This window comes from Fukomys damarensis, unplaced genomic scaffold (assembly GCF_012274545.1).
Source record: "Fukomys damarensis isolate Sample0158 unplaced genomic scaffold, DMR_v1.0_HiC HiC_scaffold_17, whole genome shotgun sequence".
NCBI lineage: Eukaryota > Metazoa > Chordata > Mammalia > Rodentia > Bathyergidae > Fukomys > Fukomys damarensis.
This window is the reverse complement of record NW_022900929.1, coordinates 15,233,578-15,260,666: the sequence shown is the minus strand read 5'-3', so window position 1 is coordinate 15,260,666 and position 27,089 is coordinate 15,233,578. Positions and strand designations below refer to the sequence as shown.

The 27,089-nt window shown below is 44.3% G+C and overlaps 1 protein-coding gene across 5 annotated transcripts in view; it reads left to right on the top strand.

Moving 5' to 3' along the window:
* Window positions 1–21,815, top strand: part of LOC104853025 (cytochrome c oxidase assembly factor 1 homolog) — an 80,193-nt gene extending 58,378 nt beyond the window's left edge. For 2 of the 5 annotated variants that reach the window (XM_033764843.1, XM_019205518.2), the window contains exons 2-5: window positions 13,500–13,599; window positions 17,772–17,920; window positions 20,633–20,709; window positions 21,555–21,815. In XM_033764843.1, coding sequence (XP_033620734.1) covers window positions 13,515–13,599; window positions 17,772–17,920; window positions 20,633–20,709; window positions 21,555–21,636 — 393 coding nt within the window. In that variant the 5' untranslated portion in view covers window positions 13,500–13,514 and the 3' untranslated portion in view covers window positions 21,637–21,815. Of the gene's footprint in view, window positions 1–2,963; window positions 2,997–6,897; window positions 6,986–13,499; window positions 13,600–17,771; window positions 17,921–20,632; window positions 20,710–21,554 lie in introns of those variants that run through there. The other 3 variants (XM_010610847.2, XM_010610845.3, XM_019205519.2) reach the window with 3 other exon arrangements.
* The last annotated feature ends 5,274 nt before the right edge of the window (window positions 21,816–27,089 follow it).

Here is a 27,089-nt window from a genome sequence, read left to right as displayed (position 1 = left end):
CAGTACTTTTTATAAATACGGTACTTTCTAAAGCAGAAGCTTTAAATTGAAAAACTGAAGTAAATGTTTAGTGGAATCTGTCTTACTCATATTCAAAGTGGTATGGATCAAAGTCCATTTTAGGAGTTGATGCCAGGAAGCACTAAATATCTCTACTGCTGTGGCTTGAAACCAACACAGAATGGCCTTGAAATGTACTTTTTCCAAACTATTGAGAAAGCAAGACTGATCAGATTTAGAAAGTATAGTTTGCTATGTAAAGCTTCCCACAAAGACATTATCATCACTAAATTCAAACTGCCCTGGAGGTGTGGGTGGAGGAAGGAAGTTATCATCCCAGCTAATCTGAAGGCTGAGGTGGGAAAATTGCAAGTTGGAGGCCAGCCTTGGCAAATTAGCAAGACCTCATCTCAAAACAATTAAGAGCTGGGGATGTAGCTCAGTGGTAAAGAGCAAGGAATTAAGTTCCCCATACCAATAAAACAAAACAAAGCCCAAACAAAAACAAAACCCGCACAAAAACAATACTAAAAAAAGCAAATCCAACTGCATGATGGTGATAATTTTGAGTGTTCTGCTGTTGTTGTTATTTTGCAGTACTAGGGATCAAATGGCCTTGCCCTGGTAGGCAAGTACTCTTACTGAGATGTAGCCCCAGCCTGAAGGCTCAAAAGTTTTTAAGGAGGTTTAAGGGCCACATTTATAAATTCTGTGAAATTACTGTTTACCCTTCCTTCACTATCCAATTCATCGACAAACCTTGTTAGCTCTGCTTCCTATCTCAAGTCTTTGTATCTCCACTGCTACCAGCAAGTCCAAGCTACCATTAGTTCTGCCCTGGACCACTATGGGAATGTCAGCTAGATGATCTGCCTTTCTTCTTGCCCTTTCTAGAGAAATTTTCTAAAAATAGTAAGCCAAACTATGTCATTCTCCAATTGAAACCTTTATTTAGTAGCTTCTCATGACACTTGGAATAAAATCCAAGACTCCCTACTCCACCCTACCAGATCTGCACAGTAAAACTCTGCCCCTTGCCTGCCCTCATTTCCCTCCCTTCATCAACCTGCTTTCTGCTCCTTGAAGTTACGGAGCCTGTGCTGTTGCCCAGGTTCCCACGTGATTCTTTTAGTCTCATCTCAAATGTTACCTTGGCAAAGACACCTTCTCCTTATCACCATGGCTGAAATAACTTTCAGATTTTAGCATGTCGTATCACAGTATTTATTTAGTTTTTGGAGAGTATTAGCATTTATTACTTACCTAAATATTTCAGTGTTTCTGATAGTTTTGTCAAGAAGTAAGTGTGAAATAGAACTTAAAGGAAGATTGTTAATTCATCCTATGAAAAGCTAGTTTTGAAAAAATCAGATTTCATTTAGTATTTGAATTTTATAAATTTACTATGAATACTAACACATTTTTACAGGTGTTTATGTTTATCTTACATAGTAAATAGCTTTAAGAGATTTGATTTATTTGCAGATAACATTTTCAAGCCAATTTCTTTCAGTGGTAATATATCTTCAAAAAAGTACGTGTTAATAGATTTTGTAAAGTTTATTTTTTATATTTAAATTTTAATTTTATTAGTACATTTTTGCAATTCATGCAGTTTATAATCATCTTGGGGAGTGGTTACATGTAAATACCACAGCTTGTTTTTTTAAATCCAGGTGCATCTATTTTCCTACAAATGTCTCAAATCAGTCATTTTTTAATAGCAAATTAGTATGCCTTTACATATTTGTTGTTTATTTCAATTTTCATTGCACAATAGTCTGATAGCATGTATGGGCTCATTTCTATTCTTGTATATTTACTTGAGTAGGCTTTGTGAATTAATATGTGATTTATTTTGGGAAAAGTATCATGTGTTGCTGAAAATGTGTAATCTGTTGTAGAGAGGTAGCATACTTTGTACATGTCCATTAAGTTCTTATGTTCAAGGGTGTAGTTCAAATCTGAAATTTCTTTCTTTTTTTTTTTGTTTAGTTAATGTTTCTTTTTGTGAAAGTGGGGTGTTAAAATCTTCTATTATGATTATACTAGTGTTTATTTGATCTTTTCATTTCAGCAGTTTCTTTTTTTATGATGCTAGGTGCTCCAGTATTTGGTGCATATATGTTTATCAGTGTTATCTCTTCTCATTGTATTGTCCCCTTGACTAGTATGTGGTGACCGTCTGTCTCTTGCAATCAGTTTTATATTGAAGTTTACCATGTCTGATAAGGAATTGATACTCCTGCTTGTTTTCAAGCTCCTGGTGTTTGAGAAGTTGCTTTCCATTCTTTAATATTTAACCTATGAATATCTTTTTGTATTAGATGAGTTTCTTGAATGCAACAGATTGTTGGATTCTATTTTTTATCCAGTCTGCTGGTCTGTGTCTTTTAACTGGAGAGTTAAGGCCATTAACATTGAGAGATATTATTGAGTTTTGTTGGTTATTTACTATCATTGCCTTCTTTATCTGTTAGTATATCTTCTGATTTTCCTTTCCTGATTTTTGTTGTTGTTAACTGTGTATCCATTAACCTCAGTCATTTTCTCTGTCTTTTCAGCTCTGTTTAATTTGTTGTTTCTATTGAGAATATTCTTAAGTGTTTTCTCTAGAGCTGGTTCAACACATATATCTTCTGAGATGGTTTTTTGCATGGGAATATCTTTTTCTCTATCTTTTTTGAAGGATAGCTTTGCTGGGTAAATTAGTCTGGGTTGGAAGTTATTTGCTCTTAGGGTTTGAAATACTTCACTCTGAGGTACTCTGGCCATTAGAGTTTGTGTTGAGAAGTCTGCTGTGATTTTAATTGGCTTACCTTTGTATGTGATTCCCCTCTCCAGGCTGCTTTTAAAGTTTGTCTTTTTTTTTTTTTTGACAGTGACAATGTTTATTTGAAAAAGTAAAAGTGAGGGAGAAACTGGCTCTGCGGAGTGAGCTCAGACCAAATAAAAGAGGAAGAGGCAAGATAAAAGTACACCCTGGAAGACACAAGGTGGGCTGTCATGAGGAAAGTTAAGATAGCCGAAAAATCTGGGTTTTTTTGCTAGATATCTGGTAATTTAATAAGGATATGCCTTGGTGAGCTTCCTTTTTCATCATAATTGTTTTTGCTCTATAAGTGTTGCTTATTTGTATTTTAAATTCCTTTCTTATATTTGGGAACTTTTCTTCCATGATTTCTATAAGTATGTTAGTGAATCCATCTGTGTTATCTTCTAGGTTTTCGCTAATTCCAGTTAGCCTTGGATTGGCCTTCTTGTCATCTACTAGCTGTTGGATATTTTTTTCTTATTCTTTCCTTTTCTTTTTGTCTTCTTTGAGCTCTTTATTGTAATTCAGAAATTTGTCCTAAATTTCAGACACTCTGTCATCACAGTGGTTATTTCTGCAGTGTATGAATTCTATGCAGTTTTTTTATCTCAAGTAATTCTGTCTGACATCTTTTCAAGGATTCCATATCCTTGTTGAATGTATCATTAAAATTTTCAACTATTTTAATTAGCTCATCCAGTTTTTTACCTATTTCCTCCAAATTGACCATAGACATATAGAATGAAATTGCTGTAAACTTTTGGTTCATTTCTTCTTTGAACTCATCTATTTTCTTCATCCCTTTATGACTTCTCGTAGATTTCTGTTATCTGGTATTTGTTTTTTTCCTCCATTTATGACCCTGGTTCTGCCTTGGGAGAGTTGGGGGTGTGGGGGGTGTCAATGATCTTCTACAGTAATACTTCGGTTTATGAATTTAATTTTTTGTGATTTTGGATACAGTGGCCATGTTTGTGTTTGTGTGGGGAAGATGGCTACAGTCATGTTTCTCACCTGATGTGAAGTTTTCAAATGAAACAGAATTTTTCTGAATGCTTTTGTTTGTGAACCAAATTGTATGTAAATTTAAGTGTTTGTGAAGTGAAGTTTTACTTCATTTCCTTGCTTCCCCATTCTCCTATGTGTATCTGTGTTTATTTGTTTAAGATATATACATCTTTAAAATTACATATGGCCTCCTATTTCCCCTCCTTTGCAGGGGGAGTTGCTGCCAGTTGAGGACTAGAGAAATGAGGAGAGTTTAATGCCTAATATGGAGATTGTTAGTACGCTATTGCCTCTCCATAAAATAATTTTCAGCTTTGCCTGCACAGTGCTAGGTTTTATTTCATTATTTACTTTAACTGATTTTGACTCTGTCCCCATGTTTTGCAAAAGAATTACTTCTGGTTGTCACAGTATACACAGATTCAATCTTACAACACTTCTATGTGATATTCCTTGCAGTTACACTTACCCCTTTGCCTACTCTTTATGCACACTATGACAGTTTATTATTTGTGGTTGTTCTGCCATGAAGTAGGTGAGGTGGGTACGGAGAATGGGAGGTGGGTGGATGAGGAGTGTTAGACACCAAGGGAGAGGTTGAAGGATAGTGGCAGATGAGAAGAAAAGGTTGATGTGGGATCTGATTTTATTGAAGAACTTTTAGTAGAGTTGAAGGGTTAGTACTGAGAGTTTCCAGAGGATATCTTTTAGGGGGCAAGAGCAAGTTATGGAGAAAGGGACTTAACTTTGTGATTGAAGCCTATATGGTTGTCAGAACTTGCTGGTAGGGAGGAGAGTAAACTAGGTAGATATGAAAGAGCCATTATATGGAAAGGATTGAGGAATAATACTAGAGTGACTGTAAGGGAGCTAAGTGTGGGGAATTTAAAAACTTGGGAGAAGGAATTTGTGTTTGGAAAAAGAATAAAGAGTAAAGAAATATGTTAATACTACTGTCTTGGGGAAGTGAAAAAATTATAGATAGGAAGCCGAAGGAGAGAACCTAGACACCCAGAGCCAATGAAAGAAGCAAGACACAAAAATAACAACCTAATAAACACAGGAAACCATAAAAGAACACAACACAACCCCACATTACTAAATACATCAAGAAACATACAAAAACTTAAACCTATAAAATGGCCAGTGGGAACACAGATTAAATATTCCAGTGAGACCTTGCACATGTGCTTCCCAGGTAGCTTCTTTGCCAGAGAGTCTGTGTGTTTGTACCCCAATACCTCCTCTGCCCCCCCTAGCGCAATACTGAAATCTCAGGATTCAAACTTAGGACTTTCTTCTGCCAGGTTGCAGGCATTCTTGCAGAGTCGGATCTAGTATGAGCTCTTGGGTTAGGAATTCTTGCTGTCCCTCTCCCTGATTGTGATAGTGGGTTTGGCACACAGGATAACTGAAACAAAATTGTCCACTGAGCCAGGATTATTCCTATGCAATCAAACCAGCTGTGGTAGTAACAGGCCAGTCCATTTCAGTCCGGTCTATCATGTTTATTTGAGAAATAATGTACCATGAGACTCTGTTTTGGGTCTCCCTTTCGCCTAAAGAAGAGATCCACAGACACAGTGTAAACATCTTAACAACCAAAGTCTTAATCCGCAGTTAATGTGCACTGAATGCCACAGTTGTGTCTCCTCTAATGGTGAAAAACAGCCTTAAACAGTAATTTTATAGAATCAATTATCTAAAGCTCAGGAGATTGCAGACTGGGTAATGCCAAGAGATGAGAAAAGAAGAGAAAAAAGAAAAAATTAATTTTTAAGGTTTTTTAAAAATGAAAAAAAAATATTTGTAAGTCCTCTGCTCTATGGTATGGTGAGGAAGAAATAGGAGGGGGACAAAGACTCCTAATGAAGTAAGGGTATGCCATTTATCTAGAAGGGGATAACAGGAAATTGGGTACAAAATTGGCAGTAAGAAATGGGGATGGGAGAAGATTCTATGACTGATGGAAATATTAGAGAAAAAGTTAAAGAGAAATGAAAAGGGAAAGAAGAAACAAAAGAAAAAGTGAGAATGACTAAGACACAGGTGAAAGAGAAGTGAGGTGAAGAAACATGGATAAAGGGATATAATGGACAAGGGAAGATTCACTTACCCTCTATAAACTATACTGGGAGAAAAAAAGACGAGGAAGAGAAGCACACATGCACAGACACGCTCATAAAGGAAAAGAGAGTTAAATAAATGGAGGTTTTCTGTTTGGGATGCATGGCTCTTTTCCTCAGCCTAGGGTCAGGAGCAGAGCTGAAGCCAGAACGTCTTTGTTTACCCTGGCAGTCTGAGTTGGTGGGCCTCCCCTGGAACAGTGCTGGGTGTGGAGATCTGCTCACATTGAGAACACAGCACCAACGTGACCTTCCAGGCCTGTGCAGCTTAGGCCAAACCTGGCCTCTGACTGCAGCAGCCAGGTCTGTGCTCGCCATCCTGTCAGCAGGACTCCCCCTGGTCTGCTCTCCAGCTGCCAGCAGGGTCTTGTGACATCTTTCCCCCATCCGCTCTGGGAACTTGATGGTGTGAAGCAGCTGAGGGGCCACTCCGGGAGCCAGGTTTAAACACTCGGTGTTGTCTGCCAGCTTCTGCTCTGTGACTGTGCCTATGTGCACTTGTCTTGAGGTCACTCACCAACCGTCAACCGTTGAAGGCTGCTTTGGAAGCAGTGTCTAGCATTTTCCTTGGTGCTTCCAACTGTCAATGCAGTTTCCGTCCTAATGCAGTTCTCCAGTTCTCTGTAAGCAAAAAAGTTGTTCCTTTTATTCTGCCTCCCAGCAGGCAGCTAGCCAGCTGCTGTCAGGGGCCCTGCATGACCTCTCCACTGTAGTGTGATCTGTTTCTTCTGCATCACTTGATCCTCATTTCTTCTCTGTCGGTTCCCTCATGGTTCCTGGGTAACTTCCACTAACTCTGATTCCTCTCCAAACTATTGTTTTCCAGACTCTAGACACCTTGTCCCAGAGAAGCTGAGCTGCTGACACTCACTACTTAGCCATTTTGTGACTCCCCTTTTTTTTTTGGTTTTTCAGACAGGGTCTCACTCTGTAGTTTATGCTAAACTTAAACTCAGTGTGTAGTCCAGGCTGGTCTCAGTGATCTTGACTCAACCTTCAGAATCCGGGGACTGTAGCCATGAACTGCCACACCCAGGTGGGAGAGTTTTTTTCTACAAATAGTTTTCCCAATCTGTGGGTTGTCCTCTCACTTAATGCTCTGTTTTTTCCCAAAGTATGTCACTAACTAAAATGATTTTGTATATTTGTCTCCTCACCCTACAGCATAAACCTTTTTTGAGACAAGATCCCACTATGTAGCCCAGGGTGGCCTCAAATTTACACTGATACTCCTGCCTCAGCCTCCCCAGTGGGGACGACAGGCGTGTACTACCATGCCTGAGAAAAATGCCTATTAAAACTTAAGTATTCTTGGGGAACAGAGGATGGAAAATGTTCACAATGTCCAGTTTCAGTTTCATTACATAGGAAGAATGAGGTCTATGGCCCAGTGTGCGGATTGTAGTTAATAATAATGTATATTTCAGAATTGCTAAAAGTGAATTTCAAGTGTTTTCACCACAAAAAGATAAGTACATGAGGTAAATGATATGTCAGTTGGCTTAAATTAATCATTGCACAATGTATGCATATGTTAAAACATCATATTGTATGTCATAAATATTATATAATTTTTATCAATTAACATCTTTTAAATCAAGGTTTTTATATTTTTCTGGTGCTAGTGATTGAACCCAGGGTCTCATGCATGCTAGGGAAGCATTGTATCACTGAGCTACATCCCAGTCCATGAAATTCAAAGATTCTTAGCTGTAGATTGGCCCATCTTCCTTCTCAGATGTGTTTTGGGATGGTAGCCATTTTGAAAGGATCTCCTGATCTTACTCTAGGATTTTACCTTGGAGGTTGTCAAATCTCTCCTTGATGCTCCCACTGTCAGCCATAGTCCCTGAGCATGGCTTGCTTCTTATCCAGTGCTGGAACCCTTGGGAAGAAGGGTCTGTTCCATAGGCACCAAATTGCTCAAGACATGGTGGGCTTGGGTTTTATGTATAGCAAGGATGGAGGACGAATCTCCGTTCTCTGCCTTTGAAATGGATCGCTCGACCAACTTTGTTGTTTTGTTTTTGGTACCAGGGATTGAACTCAGGACCTTGTGCTTGCGAGGCAGGTGGCAGAACCACTGAGCTAAATCCACGGCCCTGCTCAACCAACTTTGAAACTCAGGCCCTGTGTCCCTTCCCATACCTTGTTCCCAATGCACTGAATGGTCCCAGGCTTGGCTGCAGATTAGGAACCTGGAAGGATGTTAAAAAATTAAAAATGCCAGTGCTTGAGTCTGTGTCATGTGGACTCTGTTGGTGTGGATTCTGTGTTAACCGGTCAGGGTGCGATCTGGACATTGTGTATCTGTGGTCTTCCTCTCACTCTCTGTCAGTCTCTTAACTCTTCAGGTAATTCTGGTGCACGTACAGGTTGAAGTTGCACCTGCTGCTGCTTCTCTTCTCTCCCTCCTGCTGCTTCCTGTAAAGCCTGCTTCATGTTGCTGGGCTCAAGGAGAGGCCAGCAGGAAGAGCCTCCAGCCTGTGCCCACCTGAGTGGCTGCTGGCATCTGTTTCATATCCTGCCCTAACCACTGTCTCTGGAGGTCGAGGCCACCTCTTTGCGTATCAGAGTGCAGCTGGGACTGCTTTCTTGGGAGACCTTGGCCTGTACTTTGCTCCATCTTCTTGTGGTGAACAAGTCCCTTGTTTCTACAGGAGGATGTAACCAACTGGGCATGGTGGCAGAGGCCTCCCAGCACTCTAGGAGGTTGAGGCAAGTTTGAGCCTGTTTTAGTGACTCAGTGAGGCTATGTTTCAAAATGAAAAACAAAAGGTCTCGGGGATGTAACTCAGTGCAGCAACCCAGGGTTCAGTCCCAGTACTGCAAACAAAACAAAACAAAACAAAACAATAGCCTTTCTTCTGGGTTAACCATAAAGCCAATCAGAATCTGCCCTCACTTAGCAACCTAGTAGATTAACTGAACTTGAATTTATAAAGAAAAATAACATCAAATTATTAAATTTTTCAATTCTTAGCAGAAGTTTAATTTTAAGATGTAACATTCCTGATGATAACCTAAAATCTATTTCTGCAGTGCATTCATTTTTGTGTGTGTGAGTAGGGGGTACTTTATGAAAGATAGTGAATGGGACAGATAACCTGAAGCTGGTTAAAATGAAGCAAGGCCGGGTGTAGTGGTGCACACCTGTAATCCCAGCACTTAGGAGGCTGAGGCAGGAGGATTGCTGCAAGTTCAAGGGCAGCCTTGGTTACATACTGATTTCAAAGTCAGCCTGAAGTACATACACAGCAAGACCCTGTCTCAAAAAAGAAAAAAAAAAGAAAAAGGGCTGCCCCACCCCAACCACTACCACATGCGCCCCCTGCTGGGACACTTGAATTGGCTCCTGTACACTAGGTTGTCATGGCTGTGGGCTCTGCTCTGACAGCTCATACTTGTGGCCTCATACCGAGTCCACATCTTTTGGCTACTTGCAAAATTGTGCTTTATGTTTTTTTTCTGGGGCTATTGTCATAGCTTTCATTATTGAATGTTCTAAAAAATAGTTCTTTTAAAAATTGGGAACTTTTTTGTTTTGCTTTTAGTTCTCAGGACGTTGTTTGCAACACCAGACATGGTAGGAAATCCCTTCTGAGCATCTGAGGGAGAAGTCTTTCTGAGGCCTCAGGTTTACCCAGAACGTGGCTCCCAGCAGCAGTACCCCCTTGCTGTAAGGGCTTAGTGTCAGCTATGTGGCCACCTTCAAGAATGCCTGGTGCATGGCAGTATAGAAGTGGCTGTGGGGGCAGGGTCTTTCTTAGCAGTAACCACCCCTCCCCCACCACTTCGAGGCCCCTTTCCAGTGGCCCCTCCTGCTCCTCATACTCCTGCTCGGCCTCTTTTTGTTGTTCGGCTGTTTATTCACCTTCCTCTACTCAGGGTGAAAGTTCTGCTGAGACCTTTGTGGGCTGCCGCTTCCGGGGTACACTTCTCTTGGTGCGCATGTATGGTTGCAGAAGCCAGGTGCTGTGGGCCCTGGGCGTCTCTCTGTGAACTAAAAGGCAGGGTCCAGGTACTTCACAGAGCTTCTGGCTGCCTCAAGCCACTTCAGTGGGAGTTGTCTGTGACACCGACCCTGGCCCAGTGCCCTGCTAGAGTGGTGCAGCGCTAGGGCTGTCACTGATGGCCCAGTCTGTGTGGCGGTTTTTAGTTGTCTATGTTCTGCTTAGGAGCAAGGGGGATATTTCTGTCATGGTACTTTCATACTATCACTTCTGACCAACTCGGGCCCTCGGTAACCATTTACTAAACAAAAGCAGGGCTAATGCTACAAACACTGTGTAGCGCTTCATGGGGAGAAACAGCAAGAAAGGCGTGGCTCTCGGCCTCCACCCTGAGCATCAGGAAGGTATCGTGAGGGGCCAAGGGAAACTCTGGTTGAGCACTTGCTCACACACACATGAGGCCCCAGGATTGGTTCTCAGCGCCTCCTGAAAAATATTGTTTTGAATTGAGACCACACACACACACACACACTCATTATTTCGATAACAGAGATCTTACATTTTAATGTACCTTGGTGGTTGAAACATAGACCCTGGAGGTAGACTGAGTTTGAATCCCAGTTCTGCCATTTATACACTGTCTTATGTGAGTCACTTATGTGACTTATTTGAGCTTGTAACTTAGCCTCTCTGTGCCTCAGTTTACTCACATTAAGTGGGGCAATAATGGTTTGTGCTTTGTGGCGTTGTGAGAATGAATTATTTTATGTAAAGTGCTTGGAATAGGACCAGGCACATAGCAATGAGAGGTGAAAGGTTCAGCCGAAACTACCAGTATTATTCAAGTCCACATGTAGTTTTGCTGTGCTATACTGTTGCTTCTTCATAAACTGAAAAAGCTGGTTTCTTGGTTGCGTGTGTGTGTGTGTGTGTGTGTGTGTGTGTGTGTGTGTGTGTGTGTGTTGCTGGGGATGGAACCAGGGCCTCACAAATGCTAGGCGTACACTGTCCCCCTGGGCCACACCCAGCCCCTGAGAAGCTGGGTTTAGTCTGTGGCACAGCTGACACTGCGAACACCGCTGTGCCTGCTGCCTGCCCCACCATCCACTGCGGTCACAGCACCTGCTGCCAGCTAACCCCACTGCCGCCCACAGTGGCTTTCTGGTTGGGGCAACAAAGGTGCATACTACACAAACAGGAAACCGGCTGGCTTTGTTTCTTCTTCCTAGTTTGGCAGAAGAGAAAGGGGAAAACCAGGGCCCTTAACAAAGTTTGTCTCAGAGTTTAAATGTAGTTTCTAGTCTATGTTCTACAGCTTACACTAGTGTTAAATCATTGTAGAACCCCTGGAGAGCTGCTTTTAAAGTCATGAAATCATAGTTTTATTTTATTTAGGGCGGGTGGGAGAGTCAGGGTCTCTCACTATGTATTCCAGGCTGGCCTTGAACGTGAAGTGATGCATCCACCTGCTTCTGCTTCTGTGCTGCCATTCCTGGCTTAAGGGGTTGCTTTTAATGTAAAATCTTTTCTGATTGCTGGACAACTTTCCTTTGAGAATATTCAAGAGAGTTCTGGTACGAAGTGGCAAAGATAATGGCATGTTTTGCTCCCCAGCTCCCCACTGGAAGTGGCAGGAGTTGTCAGGTCAGACTATAGGTGACAGTCATCCCCCAGCACTGTGGCTTTCTGCTGGTCCTTAGCAGTCCCTTGTGGCCAAACCTTCACACGGGGGACAGGTGGATTTTTCTGCCTTGTTTCTGACGCACTTTTCCCTGGGGTCTCAGCTGGCTTTAGAAGCTGTGGCAACCACTGTGGGAGGCTCTACTGCCTCAGCCTGGCTGCCCCACCCTGCTGGTGAAGGCGGTCTGACTCATGCATTCTTTGGATATGCTCTGACATTCCATTATGAACCGGATGGCCTTTCCCAGATCCCATTGCGGTAATTGTCTTTATCCTCAACTTTAGCACATTTTCCTACGTGCTACACGGCAGTACCTGCCCAAACTCCCGGCATTTACTGTACGTTAGTTGGAAGTTGCATCAGCCTTTTCATAGTTGGACGAAACAGTATCGAAGTAAATAATACAAAGATGATCTATAACTTGACACTTCCTAATTTGCTAAATTTATGTTTCTGTACAGAACGTAGCCCCCTCCAAAGATGTATTTAATTATCAGTTCTCAGAAAGTGTCCGTACCAGGAACTTTGTCCAGCAGGGCTTCCCTGGGCTCACTTACCTTCCCATTTCAGGAATGATAGGGAGAAATATTGTCACCACTCTCCGTGTTCTGCAGAGGGGCACCTGCTGATGCTTGCTTACTCTGCTGGAAGATCTGGCCAATGGAGGAACTCACTCCAGGCCTAGGTTCGTGCTACAGTGCTTCTGACCCCATAGGGCACCTCCAAGGCTTTGTTTTCTAAAGCAAAATCAATTCTAAGGTTCAGTCTTCAAGGTGGACACATGTCCTTATGGGGTCTTTTCCTTTGTCTAAAAGTGGAATTCCCATCTCTATCCAAAATCTCATTTCTTTTTGGAGCATTGTCAGCAGAGACAGTCATTTACCTAAGTCTCACTGAGGGTGAGGGTCCTCTAAGGGCCAAAGCAAACTAAAGCTCACAGAAAGAATTTGACCCTCAACTGTATTTTGTTAGGTCTTTGATGGTGGTGCCGCTGGTTGTTATAACATTGAGAATTCAGGCAGTTTCACATAAAGATCTGATTCCTGCATCCCTCAAGAAGTGGAAAGGTCCACTAAGACTTGGCTGCTGTCATCACAGTTAGCTGGAGCTGGGTGGAAGCAGCCCCTTTGCTGGGCTGTGTGGCTCTCACTGCAACAGCTGCCCTCATTAACATAACTGTCTGGCTCTGTGGGCCTTGGAATTGAGACTTCTGCCTGTCCTGTGGCACCCGTTGTCAAGGCCTTTCTCAGTTTTCTGGCTGCATGTCTTACAGCCTTCCAGAAAGGCTCAAACTGGTGTGAGCAGTGGTTAAAGGGCTGCAGGAGGAGAATCTGCTCCCAGAGGCTGATGTGCTGTGCCAGCTCCGCCAGGCCTTCAGGGGTGGGTTTGCTGGCACCACCCCATCTGTTCACTCAGCCTGAAGGTTATAAGGAAGGTTTCCTCATGGAAGGGCTGAGGCCTTTTTGCAAAACATGAAAGAAGCCAGTGACAGCCCCTGCCCATTGTGGGCTTCCAAGACTGACGATTGCCACAGAAGGCTGAGCTTCCTGTTTACCACTGGGCCCGAGACAAAGCGGCTGTGCTTCCTGGCCGCACTGAGACTGGCACACAGGCCAGGTTCTGTCTGTCAGGATGATGGGCTGAATGCTTGCTCTGTGCTTGGCCAGTGGGCTGCCAGGGCCCCCACAGCCTGGGCCTGGACTTGAGCCACCCTCGGGTGGGCACCTGCTGGAGGGCACTGCTTTGGCTGCAGAACTAGCTGTGGCACTGGGGAAGGAAGCAGGAGAGGGAAGTTGGCCTCCGCCTTCTTGCTGTCTCCTTCTCAGCTCTCCTTTCCCTGTACATCCCAATCCAAGCCAAGGCCCCGGCACAAAACGGAATCTTTCAATAATAAATTTGTATCTTTTGTTTTTAAGTCTCCCAGAAGCAGCATGCGAGCTCCTTTAGGAAAAGAACTTCTTTACAGCGGTGTGCTGTGCGCAGGAATTGGGCCCCTACTGTATTACTTCATACAAAGTAAGTGACCCACTAACTACCCGAGGCCTGGCCTCCTCCTTCCTAGGTCCTGCTCCTCTAGCAAAGGAAACACTAGAGATGTTTTCAGCAGATTAGAGAAAGGAGGAGAGGACCATTGTAGACTCCAGTCTGCCATTCCAGGGCTGAAGGTCCCTCCTTACCCCATAAATCCTGTTACTCCAGGAGCCACAAGTACAATAAAGTGATCAGCACTCATTTGCATAAGAAGCCTTGCAAAGCAAGATAGGCTTCCAGTCCACTGCATCTGTCAAGATTTCTGAGATTCCAGCCCTCAAGCCTCTAATCCCAGCACTCTGACAGGCTGAGGCAGGAGCATTACAGGTTAGAGTCTAGCCTAGTGACACTTTGTCTCAAAATAAAAAGTAAGAAGGGCTGGGAATGTTGTTCAGCGTGAAGGCCCTAGGTTCAATCCCCAGTAAGGGGGGGAATATCCAAGATTCTACAAAGAGAAGGAAGGGGAGAGTTCTAGATGGTCACAAATGAGTAAAGCGGTGGCCTTTTCTCAAGTGTCATCAAGCTGTTTGCAGTTCTCCACTGTGGCCTTGGTGGAGGCGGGCACATCGAGGACAGACCAGAGCAGAAAATAAAAGCAGAATCCAGGATGGCAAAATCCCTGCAAATGCAGCTGCCAGCCACACTGCACATAAATTTAAATTTGTAAAGACAGGCCACCATTCTTGTCAGCAGCCAGGACACTGAAGGTCATTTCAGTGCCACTGGTGGCAAGAAAGCCTCAGGTTTTTTCTATACTGACTTCTTTTGAGGCTCCTTTGTTCCCGCCCAGCTTGGCCACTCAGCCTGGTGCCGCAGCATTCACACTTCTCCCCAGGAAACTAGCGAGTCACCAGCAGACAGACCTCCCCATGTCCCCTCCGCCCATCTTCACGTCAGAGTTGGCCATGCGCCCAAGTGTGGAGTGTGAGGTGGCGGAGAGGAACATGCCCAGGAATGATTCAGCTGGCAGCACAGCTCAGCCTCATGGACAGGCAGGACGGGCCACACTCAGCCTTCTCATCCGACAGACTTTTCTGCTTTACAAGGTAAAGGCCACAACAGCCCAGCTGGTGGTGAGACCTGGGCTCTGCAGCTGGTTGCCCTGCTTGAACCCCAGATCTAACTCTTGACTCCCCCTTTCTAGGCCTCAGTTACCTTCCTCATGTGACAAAGGCTAATAGCAGTATGTACAGTTACTGTGAGAATTGAGTCACACATATAGTTTCAAAATATATGGTATTTAAATTTAAAAATTATTACAGTAAAAGACACATGGCTGTTAATCTCCCTCAGAATCCTTCCCCTTTGCTTCAGACGCACTTGTGATTCTTGCCACTTTTTTTGTGTGCGGCTTTTTGAACTCACAGCGGTCCCACTCAGCCTCCCAAGTCCTGGGGTTACAGGCACCCTGCTGGAAGTGTCTTCTTTTTAGTGTCTTTATGAGACATGATGAAAAATATGGTGAGTCGAGACCATACTCTTAAGTGAGATAAATTGGACACACATTTAAATGCTGCATCGGTTCTCTGGTGTGAGAAACTGAATGTGGAAATAAGGATCAAAATGTGTAATAGATATTGGGAAATGGGAAGAAGATGTTCAAATGAGAAGTGGAACAAGGGAGGGAGGAGGGAGAAAGGAAAGAAGGGACAAGAAGAAAAAAAGAACAGAAGGAAATGGAAACAAAGCTTTTGTAAATAAAGAGGGGAAGAAGGGTTGGAGGGAGGGGAGGAGAATGGGAAAAATAGGAATCAAGATGTATCATGTACAGGTACAAATTCCATATGATGAATGTTATCATTATGTATTTCTAAAATTACCCATAAATGTTTTCCTTCAAAAAAAAAAAAAGAAGAAGAAGAAAAATACGATGAGTGCTGTTGCTGCCGAGTGCCACCGGTGGGAAGGCAGGCTTGTAAAAACATGACACTGCGTCCTATCCACCTTAGTCACTGGAGCTGGCGCTGTGTGACTTCTGGCTCTTCCCCAAAGTTAAAGTGACTGTAGAAAGGAAATGTTTTGAAATGATTCAGATCACCAAGGCAGGGAGGACAACACAGCTAAAGACTCTTAAAGGACTTCCAAACAGCTTCAGGAAGTAGCAGAAATGATGTGTTCAAAGTGAGGGGGAAAATTTTGAGGGGATTCATGACAGTGCCTCAGACCGTAAAGGATTTTTTTTAAAAAAATGGAAACATTCGTTGTATATTTTGATCATACCTCAAGCTATTGATGTGTGAAGGATTGTGAGATGTGTGTGAAATACTGAGATCGGAGCCTTGTCATAGAAATCATGCAGTAAAGCTCAGCTGTCTGCACCCGGCCTCCGCCCCTCCTGTCTTATCCTGCCTGGTGCATTGGTCACACCTGCAGCTCCTCTCAGGCCCAGGCCAACCTCATTACTGTGACTGGATGGCAGGAAGGAAAAGAAAGCACTTTCTTGTTGCCAAATTCACTGCATGGGGTCAGAGGAGGTACCCCAGAGAGGAGGCGGGGCCTCAACTCCCTCCGCCCCACAGAGCAGGACCTTGCCTGTCATCACAGAAAAGCATTACCGGACTCCTTGAAGAGAGGCACAGGTAGATTCATTAAACAGAATCAAGGCCATTTGTGGTGGTGCATGCCTGTAATCCCAGCACTCATGAGACTGAGGCAGGAGGATTCCTTCAAGTTTGTGGCCAGCTTCGGCTACAGAGTGAGTTCAAATTCAGGCCTGAACTACATAGTGAGACCCTGTCTCAACAAATAAGCAAACAAAACAAATAATGAAAGCAGTGTACACTCAGAAAGGAGAGTGGGTTCCAGGACGAGATGCATTCTAGTCTGCAGCTGGGGATGTTTATCTGGTCTTTGGGTGTCCTCAGGATGCTCTGGTGGGTCAGGTCCCCCATCAGTGGACTAGTTAAGAGTACAAAGCATCTGCATGTGAAGGTTAGCACTCTGGTTCCCAATTAATAATGCTGCTTGCTTGAGGGCGGAAGTCTGTGGAGGTTGGGAATCTGAACCCACACTATTAGAAGAGAAGCACCACCCAGTTTCAGACCACTCAGTTTAAGACTCCTCAGAATCTGTGCGTGAGTAGTAGCCTGGAAGAGAAAAAATGGATTGGGGTGAAAAGGCATTGCTGCCTTGGGTAACTGGATTGTGTCCTGAAGCAGCCAGTTTCCTTGCACGTGTAATCTAAACATTAGGATTTCCTTGTCTCCTTTCTGCCTGTGTTTATCTCTTCTATGTTCCTCCAAACCAACCCCTCCATGGGAAGTCTACTTCTGCCCTCTCCCTGGAGCCATTCCTGCACCTTACACCTTCAGGGAGGTACTTCCTCGGGTCAAGGTAGCCTTCGGGTTAAGAGGGGTTCCTGGGACCCAGAGCACACATGAGCACTTGCACATTGATTTCTTGGCCTGAGGGTTTTGTTGTCGGTAATGTTATAGCCTATCATACTTCTGAGCCTCATTTTTTTTTACCCTCCTCATCCTGGGAATTGAATTCAGGACCCTGGCACTGAGCTATATTTGCAGCTCTTTTGGTTTTTGTTTGTTTGTTTCCCCCGCCTTTTTTTGACACAGTCTCAGTATGTAGCCTGGTCTTGAACTCACTGTAGCCCAGGCTGGCTGATCCTCCTGCCTCAGTCTCCCAAGTGCTGTGATCATACATGTGCACCACCACTCCAGGCCTATTTCTTGTTTCGAGATAGGGGTCTTGCTAAATTGTTGAACTTCCTGGGCTAGAACTTGTGATCCTCCTGCCACAGCCTCCAGAGTGCTTGGGTTCCTGGTGTGTGGCATGAACATGGCTTATCTTACTCCTCACAGGAGTGGAAGCAGCTATGTTTAGAGTCAGCAGTCACAGATTCTGCCCCTTCTAGTCTTGGGCCAGCTGCGACTCTGAGCTTGTCACACAGGACTTCAGAAATTACAGGAGCCTCAGAGAAGAGCTGACAGAATCCCGCACTGGCAGGGAAGTGAGGCAGGGAGAGGTGATGGGAAGTGAAGCAGCAGAGGCTTGGAAAGGCGAGGATAGCCAGCGTGGAAGATGGACACTGTAGAGACCATGGTCTGGATTCCTCTTCCTGCCCTCATTCCCCTTTCTGTGTCCTGCAGTATCCCCTTTGTATTTTCTCACTGTTCAGTAAAGGAGCCCATGTGTCTCCTCAGAAGGACTCTCCAGGACCGAGTACTACCAGATGGCGCTGGAGCAGCTGCACAGCCACACCAAGGCGCTGGAAGCCCTGGGCTCGCCCCTCACGGTGCACCGCCTGCCGATGCTCAGCCAGGACCACAGTGTGGACATCAACAGTGCCCAGGTGCGGTGCCTCCTCCTGCCTCCTCCTCGCTAGGGATCACACCTTTCAAGATGGGCTTTTAATATGCAGAAAACTTCCATTTGTATTCCTGTGGAGCCAGAGGACGTACTTTTCTTCCTCTGTGGGAGCTGATGTGGCAGGCAATGCAGTGGGAGTCACCCTCTCATCTCGTTGGACTGCAGGGAGAGGGGTGAGCAGTGGCTCGGATTTGAAATAGGCCCTTTCCAGTCAGTGGCCCTCCAGATGACCCAGCTTTCACCTTCCTTTCAAAGTTAAGTTTATTTACACCGCTTCATAATGCCAGCCCATTCTTCAGTGCCGAATCTTCTCTTTCTGTGTAGTTGGGTTTGGTAAGTCTCAGGTGAATAGAAAGTGCAGTACATGGTTCTTCTGTTTAGTCCCTGGGGCTGGGAAGAACCCTGCTATGTGGGGCGTGGAGATGCAGGACAGCTGGGGGCTCTCGGGGAGTTCAGGGTTTGCAGTTATGGAGCAGAGGCCAGCAAGGCTCCTTGCTGAGGTGTGGCCTCACCTGAGCATTCAGAGGCTCAGGGCTGTTATGAAGCCTGTGTTCCCTCCAGGGAGGCACGGCTGGCTGGGCCCAGGCAGCAGGACAGGCGGGGTGGGCGGTGGAGCGCCTGAGCACCACCAGGTTAGGGAAGCACTCTGAGGACAGGAGTGAGATGCTCAGGTTGACTTCCTTCCTCTCTCCCTTACCTCCACCCCTTCTTCTTCCCCCAGTTGCCCTCCTCTCCTTCCCCACTCTTTCCCTCTCCCTCCCTTGCTTCCCTCCCAGCCACTTCTCCAAAACTGCCTAGCATGGTGGCCTATACTTGTTATCCCAGCACTCAGGAAGCTGAAACAGGGTTGCCTGAAGTTCGTTCAGGCCTGGGCTACATACTGTAGTGAGTTAAAGAGTAGCCTGGAATACACAGCAAGACCTTGTCTTAAAAACCAAACCAGAAAAAAGAAAAGAAAGGAAAAGGAAAGAAAAAGAAAATGGCCCTGGCTTCCATCTCTAGTATCACCCCCAGTCCAAATCTCCAAAATTAAATCCACGTATAAGTGCACCTTCACAACCCTGTTTTGCTCAAAGGTCAGTTGTACTTGCATATACAGTAAGCCACACACATCCTGCCACTGACTTAACAGGTTCTAGCCACTTGAACACTGGACTGTCCCACTGGGTGGCTTGTGTCCCCGTTGGTACAAATGGATCTCATCACTTTTATCGGTCTTTTTACTAATGAAATTAATAAACAGCTGCCCAATGGGACAGTCATGCACACCCTCAGTGGGTCAAGCTGCCCAGCAGCAGGGCATACGAATGACAGCCCATCTTGAGCATGTCAGCCCACCTGTAGGTTACAGATACCTAATGCTGATGTAAAGGCCGCCAGTGATTCGGTGTTGTGTAGGAATAATGACAAGAAAAGCAAGCTGTTTTCTTGGAAACAGGAAAACAGACTTATTTTTTCAAATATTTTTGATCCTTTGTTGGTTGAAATTGTAGGTGTAGACCCTGTAGATAGGGAGGTCCTACTGTTTTTGATTGTTTTGTCTTTTTCATTAAAGCCTATTACTGATGGTCCAGAACAAAATATGTACTAATTTTCTGGTACTAGTTACCAACCCGGTTTGTTTTTTTTAAACGGTACTAGTGCTGGGCATGGTGGTACAGACCTGTAATCCTAGCACTTGGGAGGCTGAGGCAGGAGGGTCACCATGAGTTCATGAGTTTAAGGCCAGCCTGAGCTACACAGTGAGGCCCTGCCTCAAAAAACCAAAACAGCAACAGTAAAAAGTACTAGTGATTGAACTACACTGAGCTACATCTGCAGACCTTTAAAAAAAATTTTTTTTTGAGACATTGTCTTTCTAAGTCTCTAATTAAACCTAGGCTGTATTAGAATTTAGCAATCCTCTTGTCTCAGGCTCCCAGAGTGCTGTGAGTACAGGTCTATACTGTCACACCGCGCCTAGTTCCCCCTTTCAGTGTACTTTCGGCTTTTGTTTTTTTTCTGTTATATGATGGAAAATTCAAAACAGAAAAGACAGAATTTATACTGTGCGTACTCCTATAGCAGCCTTGCTTCTTCATCTAGGTGTATCTTTGCTCATGAATCTCTTATTGTGATGTATTACACAGTGACCATCAAACATCTGTGCACTGCACCTCTTACTACATATACACGTTTATCATTAGCTGGAGTTTAATACTGAGGGGTGCACATCCATGCATCCTGCTCTGTGCATTCTGACAAATGCCACGGACACAGCCTGTCCCGTCCCACCGGTCCTCCCTGCACGTCCTCCATCCCATCTCCAGCTCCACCCAGCCAATCGCTTTGCCAAGTCTTTTGCCAGCATGGTATCCCCTAATCTAGATAGACCTTAATGGGTGCTGGTTTCCTCAGTGTGTTCAACACTCATCTGCAGTGCGGCACATATGGGTGGTTTCCTGCTGTCTGAGGATGGATCCTGCGTTGCTTCTGCAAATGCTGAGTGTGGCCCTTGAGGTCTCTGTCGAGCAGGAGGACGGCCACTGACCTCGCCAGGTCTCCCAAGGAGTCTGTCTGTGTGGAAAGTCAGGTGGCTTCTCCTGATGCTGGATAGATACTGTGAGCTTGGTTCTAGAAAGCACATTTTGATGTCTGTTGAGATGACAACAGTGGTGTCTGGTGACAATTCTGCTTTGTGTCTCTTTCCCCCCAGTTGAAGATTCCAGTCTCTGGGCCCAAGGCAAAGGGCCATCTGTACACACGGTCGTCCAGAGGTGCCCCCTTTCAGAGGTATGAGGGAAGTGTGGAGGACTGGGGGCAGGAGAACCTTCAGATGGAAAAAGTCCCGGTTTCCATTTGTGTCTGTCATTAAATGACTGCAGTAACAAGAAGAAACAGCTTTCAAAGCCTGGAGCAGAAGGCTGCAAGGCTGGGCAACAAGCCAGCACTTTGACTTTTAGCTCAGTCCAGACAATTTATCCAGCACAATCTCCTGAATTGTCCTCTCCTCATCCTGCTGTCTTTGAAACACTTGACAGTTATAGTGGTCTAGGTCCACAGCGATTTGACGCGGTGTTCCAGCTTCTCCCTCTGCTGCCTCCATCATTACAGATGAATAAAGGCATTGAGTCTCTCTCCAGAGTTATTCATCGCATTCTCTGCAGATACCCTCCACCCCCTTAATTGGCTTTTCTTGTCTGGTTGCCAATAGCTACATCCACTCACTTCCCCCACAGCAAGCCTCTCCAGGATGGGAAGCCTCTGGGATTTTTCTCAGGGATGTGTTTGAATTCCCTAGGAAGAAGCAGCAGCACCCACCCTGCTCACCCCAGGCTCCCTCACCTTTGAGCCTGGGATTGTGGAGGAGTTCAAGCCCATGGGAGTTAGCAAATGGGAAATAAGCTGCCCTCCCTCCTTCCTGATCTATGAGCCCACTAGCTGTCAGCCAGCCATTGCCAGGCCTGCTTCGATTAAATAACATTAAAGCATTCTGTTGTCACAGAACTGAGCCAAATAACATTTAAAAACAACTTGAAACAGGTTTCCTAACAACTGCTTTTTAATTGTTTCCTTTTGGACCTGTCTTTTGCCCCTTGTTTCATCGATGAGAAGACTCCCTTCTTGCTTTTTCTCAGGTGGCACCTTCAGGAGGTCATCCTGAAGCTCCAGGATGGGCAGCAGATTCCTGTGTTCAGGCGCAGTGAGGCGGAGAAATGAGCAGAAGACTGCACCTGCCCTCCCTCCCAGCAGTCGTGAGAACCGGTTCTCCAGCCTCCAGTGGGGTGGCTGCTGGTGTGAGGTGGTTCCAATGTTGTGCTGATGTGACTACCACAGATTCTACTGTTTCTTTTAATTCAGTCGGAGAGAAAATTACAATAAAGGTTTATATTTATTAAGAGTGTCCCTTATTTAAAAAAAAAAAAGCAAAGCACAAGATAAAATAAGCCAGTATTGATAATTAAATGTTTGTTGATTTCTGCTAGTGCTCATCTCTTTTCTTCTTCTCTCCTTATCCCCTCCATGGCTTTCAGCTCCATGAATAAGAGGAGGTGTACCCTATGCCACGGTGCATGCCTGTAAGCCCAGCTACTTGGGAGGCTGAGGCAGGAGGATAGAAAGTTTGAGGCCAGCCTGGACAATTCGGTGAGATCCAGCCTCAAAAAACAAAATGAGATATTAAAAGGGTGGAGGGCCTGGAATGTCGTGCCAAGGGGCACCAGCACTATCAGAGCTTTGAAGTTTGCCGATGTCAGAGTGCTGAGGAAGACCAGCCCTTTGGGTTTGCTTGGCTTCTGTGGATCCCTGTGAAGGAGCTCGTGGGAATTCTCAGTCACTTTGGAATATTGTTTGCTTCATTGTTCATATTTCTATTTCAGTCACAGCTGTCTGCCCTCCTAAAGATAATTGCTTTTATTCCCAACATTCTGAAAGCTTTAAAATTTACATGTGTATATACATGTCTAAAATGAACTCAGGGAGTTAAAAGTTAATGGTCCTTATCTTTGTGCTTCACACGCAGCTTAGCTGTAAGAGAATCATTTCTTCAGCTTTTATTGGTCTTAGGAGAAACAAGTGTGGACCTAGCACGCTGCGAGCCTGAGGCAGAAGGGTGGCAGATTCAAAGCCAGCCTGCAATTTATTGAGAACTTAAATAAATAAAAAGAAATAAGGACTGGGGATGTAACTCAGTGCAAAGGTCCTAGGTTCAATCCCCCAGTACCTAAAGGTGGGCGGGGGCAGCATCTTGCTGAGCACCAGAGCCTACAAAACCAGAAACTGCTTTGAAAAGACCAGTTTAACCAGCTTAGTATTACTAGGCTTAATGCAACTGTAATTGTCTACAATAAGGGACATTTTTGGAGAGAAGCTTTTTTAAAATTTTTGAGACAGGGTCTATGTAGACCAGGCAGGCATTGAATTCATGGCGATCCTTCTGCATCAGCCTCTCAAATACTAGGATTACAAGTGTGCACCACCATGCCCAGTGCTTTCTTTTTAAACAGTGGCAGTTTTACATTTATTAAAGGTAGGAAGAAATCCAGAAGGCTAGGGGAAAAAACGAGCTCTGCAGAGTGACCCTGGGCCAAGTAAAGATAGGAAAAACGGAGGAAAAGATAAAACTGCATCCTATAGCGTAGGGCAGCCACTGTGAAGAGACACCTTGGCCTGGAAAGAAGCTTCTCAGGAGAAAACAAAAAAAGCACTGGTGGCATACAAGGCCTTTAATCATAGCTGTTCTGAAGAGGTTTTTTTTTTTTTTTTTTTTTTGGTGGCACTGGGGTTTGAACCCAGGGGCTACTGAGCTACATCCCCAGTCCTATGAACATCTTTTTAAAATTTTGAGACAGGGTCTCAGTAAGTTGCTTGGGTTGGCCTCAAACTTGTGATTGTCCTGCCTCAGCTTCCCAAGGAGCTGAGATAATCGAACCTAGTTGGGGTGTGTCTTTAAAACAATTCTATGGTCTTTGGTTATACAGTGATACATCTCTGTCCCTGAACGCACTTTTGCCAGTGTGTTTACTGTTCAGTATTTTAAATGACTAACACTGTCAGTTTTGTGCTGCTTGTCTAAGAATTCTATACCATTCTACTGTGTACATCAGTTTATTGCTTCAGGCTTTTCAGACAACTTCTACTTCCTTTCCATTTACTAGAGTTTTTGTTTCTTTGCTATGGCCAAACCATAGAAAAACAGGGCCTGGATGGAACTTCCTTTCTTATGGGAAGCTGGTTTTGTTTGGGTAGGATCTGAATCAGTGAAGACGCTTTTGTAATGCAGCTCCTTGATTCCTATTTCGGAGCTCCCATCTTGGGTATTTTTACTAGTTATGCTTAACTTCCATACACTTAGTGTCTTATTTTGAGCAAGCCCAAGCCTGGTCATTGGCATGGGCAGTGTCTTTCCCGTTAAGGACAGGCACCATGTGTGTCTGCAGCCCAGCACTTGCGGTGTATCCAGTAATCCTCGGGACTCAGCCATCGACTCCCATCTATCACCTCACTGACATCTTAGATAAGGAATATTGTCCTCGGAGAAAGAGGTAACCTTTAAACAAGCACCCCAGCACATCCCATAGACAGGACAGCTAGAGATGGAAGGAAGTGCTTGTAAAGACTGCAGAGGAAGCTGGACTATTCCTTGAGCAGGGCCGCCGGGCCTCCACCAAGTAAGGCCACACTCACTGCAGGGCGAGGCCTGGCAGCAATGCTAAAGGATATGGGAGAGAGGAGACCAGGTCATCTGGAGGGGCGATGTCCTCTGAGGCCTGGAGTCTTAAGTTTATGTTAAGCAGATGGGTGGAGAGAGACAATGAGCAGTGAGGGCTGCGCCCCAGCCGGTGTGAATACCACCAACAGCCTGGGGATAGTACTGATTCTGCTGTTAGTGCTCTGATTCAGAGCCTGTGCTGTGGAAAGACCTGCTTCTGTTCTAGACGTGGTGCTCTCTAGCCTGCAGCTGCCAGTCCTAGGACTCGTGAGCACCTGCGCAAGACGAGGTTTTATTACTCTCAGTTTTGGTAACTTGCATCCCAAAGATGAAGCTGAAATAAGTTTCACAAAAGGTGAAACAGCTGGATCTCAACACTCAGGAGTCCTCCGGGCACAGGAACAGGTGCTGAAGTGGCAGGAGCTCCAGAGGGGGCTTCGGAAGCAAGGAGCTGTGCAGGTGGCCTTGGGCTGCCGGACTATGCCGTTTTCAGTTTGTACAAAAAATACAGGTATTTACCATCCACCTGCCTCACAGGTGAGGCAGTGTTTATGCTGCCTGTTGGGTTGCTTGGGCCCAGATGCTGTGTTTCCACCCTTATTCCTTCACAAAGGGGGAAGACCTCCCCGTGGGCCACTCCCACTTCGCTGTCCCGTGTGGTCACCAGGGCTGCAGTCTGTCAGGGCTGCACAGCTGCACAGTAGAAAATTCTGTCTGCTCTGCGCTGTGACAACCCCGAGGGCAGGGAAGTGGGGCAGGAAATGTTAACACTGAGCCCCTAGGATACAGGTTGGGTGCAGGTCCAAGGACAATACCTTCCATTCCTAAATTCTTTCAGGGTTTTCCCCTTCATTTCCAGGAAGAATTTTCAAAAGGATTTTTGTCTTTCTACAAGGAATATTTAGTTGCTAAAATCAGACAAATCACAGGTACTGTATATAATGTTAAAAGCCTTTTATTAAACAAGCCATCAAGGCAAAAATTAGTTCTCACTACTTTACTATACTTAACCCTTTACCATTAGCCACTATGTGTCAGTTTCCTTGAAATAAGTCTTAATTTTTTTACTTCCAGATTTTTTACTGGTGATGGGGATTGAACCCAGGGTCTTCACTCCTTTAATTTTATAATTTTTATTTTGAGACAGGGGCTCCATAAGTTGCCCAGGTTGGCCTTGAACTTGTGATCCTCCCACTTCAGCTTCCCATTGTGCTGGGATTATAATCGTGTGACAGCGACAGGTTCATTGCAAGAAGGCAAGAATGGATCAATATGAGGAAATCTATTAATGTAATTCACCATACTAATAGAAATAAAAGGAAATTATGTAATTTGTTTTTAATACTGAAAGTTGTTTGACAAAAATGAAGTATTTCTATAAAAACAATCAGAGGAGAATGGACAATTTGTGGGTCTCCCACTCGTAAAGCCCTGACTTCAATGGTGAGCTCTCCATTCTAACTCCCCATCTAACCTACCCTTCACCGGCTCCTCCTCTACCTTATATCCGCCGCGCGGCCAGGCTGAGTTCTCACCCTCTTACTACTTCACAAAGGGGAATACATTTCACACAGGAAGCTTTTAGGGACACTCAAACCATAACCATACCATACAAGGACAGACTACTACACAGAGATCACTAGTCTTCATATATACAAAAAAGTAACCAGTTAGAAGAAATAACGGAGCGAAGGCCATATTTGAAATAGTTACACACAAAAAGCAAAACCTACCTAGGAAGAAGCGAAAAATCTGCAAAAGTGCCAGGCATAGTAGCGCACACCTGTAGTCCTAGGCACTCAGGAGGCTGAGCTGGGAGAATGGTTTGAGTTCAGGAGATTCAGAGCAGTCTGGGCAACGTATCCTGTCTCAAAATAAAATCTTCAAAAATTTACATAAGCTGAAGCAGGACTCCTGAAAGACACAGAGGTAGAACTAGATACATACAAAGATATACCATTTTCTTGGGTAGTAAGATTTTTTCATCCAAAATGTGTCAGTTTTCCCCAAATTCAATTTAATGCTATTGAAAAATATATCATTAGTTTTTTTCCCCCCTCAAGTTAGATAAGCTAATTATGAGTTTATTTGGAAAACAATTAATCAAGGGGAAGACAGGGAATTGTGCAAAGGAAAAACTGGTCTCATACTAAAACAAGCATAAATAAGTATGGGGAGGGAAAAGACAGTGCAATACCACAGGACAAAAAATCCAAAAGTGTGTCCGAGTTGACATGAATATTTATAGGAAGAGCAGCATCTCAAATCAGCTGGGAATGAGCAATAAGGAAATGACACAAGTTACTATATATGAGGACAAAATTAGATTCACTGTTTGCCATACAAATTCTAAATTAATAAACCAAAGATCTAAATGTAAAGACAAAACCATGTAAAATAAAAACTTGCTGGAAAGTATGGGTGGATTCTTTTATAACCTGGAGGTTATAACCAAATTTGGTATTTAGAAGTAACGAAACTGGTCAGTTTGACTAATAAAAACAGATTTTCTGCATGTTTTAAACCAAAGCAAATTAAAAAGACAAATGATAAATTGGGGAAAACATTTACAATTTACGTCAAGAGTATCCTTAATTTATAAAGAGCAAGCATACAAAAATTAAGAGAAAAATAATCTAGAATAAAAATGGACAAAAGGTACTAATTTACATAAAAATTAAAATGACCCAATCATACTCAAAAGACATCAACTTCATAAAATGTGCAAATGAGAACTATAGGGAGCTACCGATTTTCTTCTGGAAAATTGGCAGCCATCTCTAAATTTGACAACCTACTTTTTGGCCACCTGTGGTGAAACAGGTATTCTAAAATTGCTGGGTAACAAAATGGTAAAGCTCCTGTGGAGATAAATTTGATATCAAGAAATAACTCATGTGTATTTAACATCTGACCTAACTAGCAATCCCACATCTAGGACAGTACCCCAGAGGTATGCCCA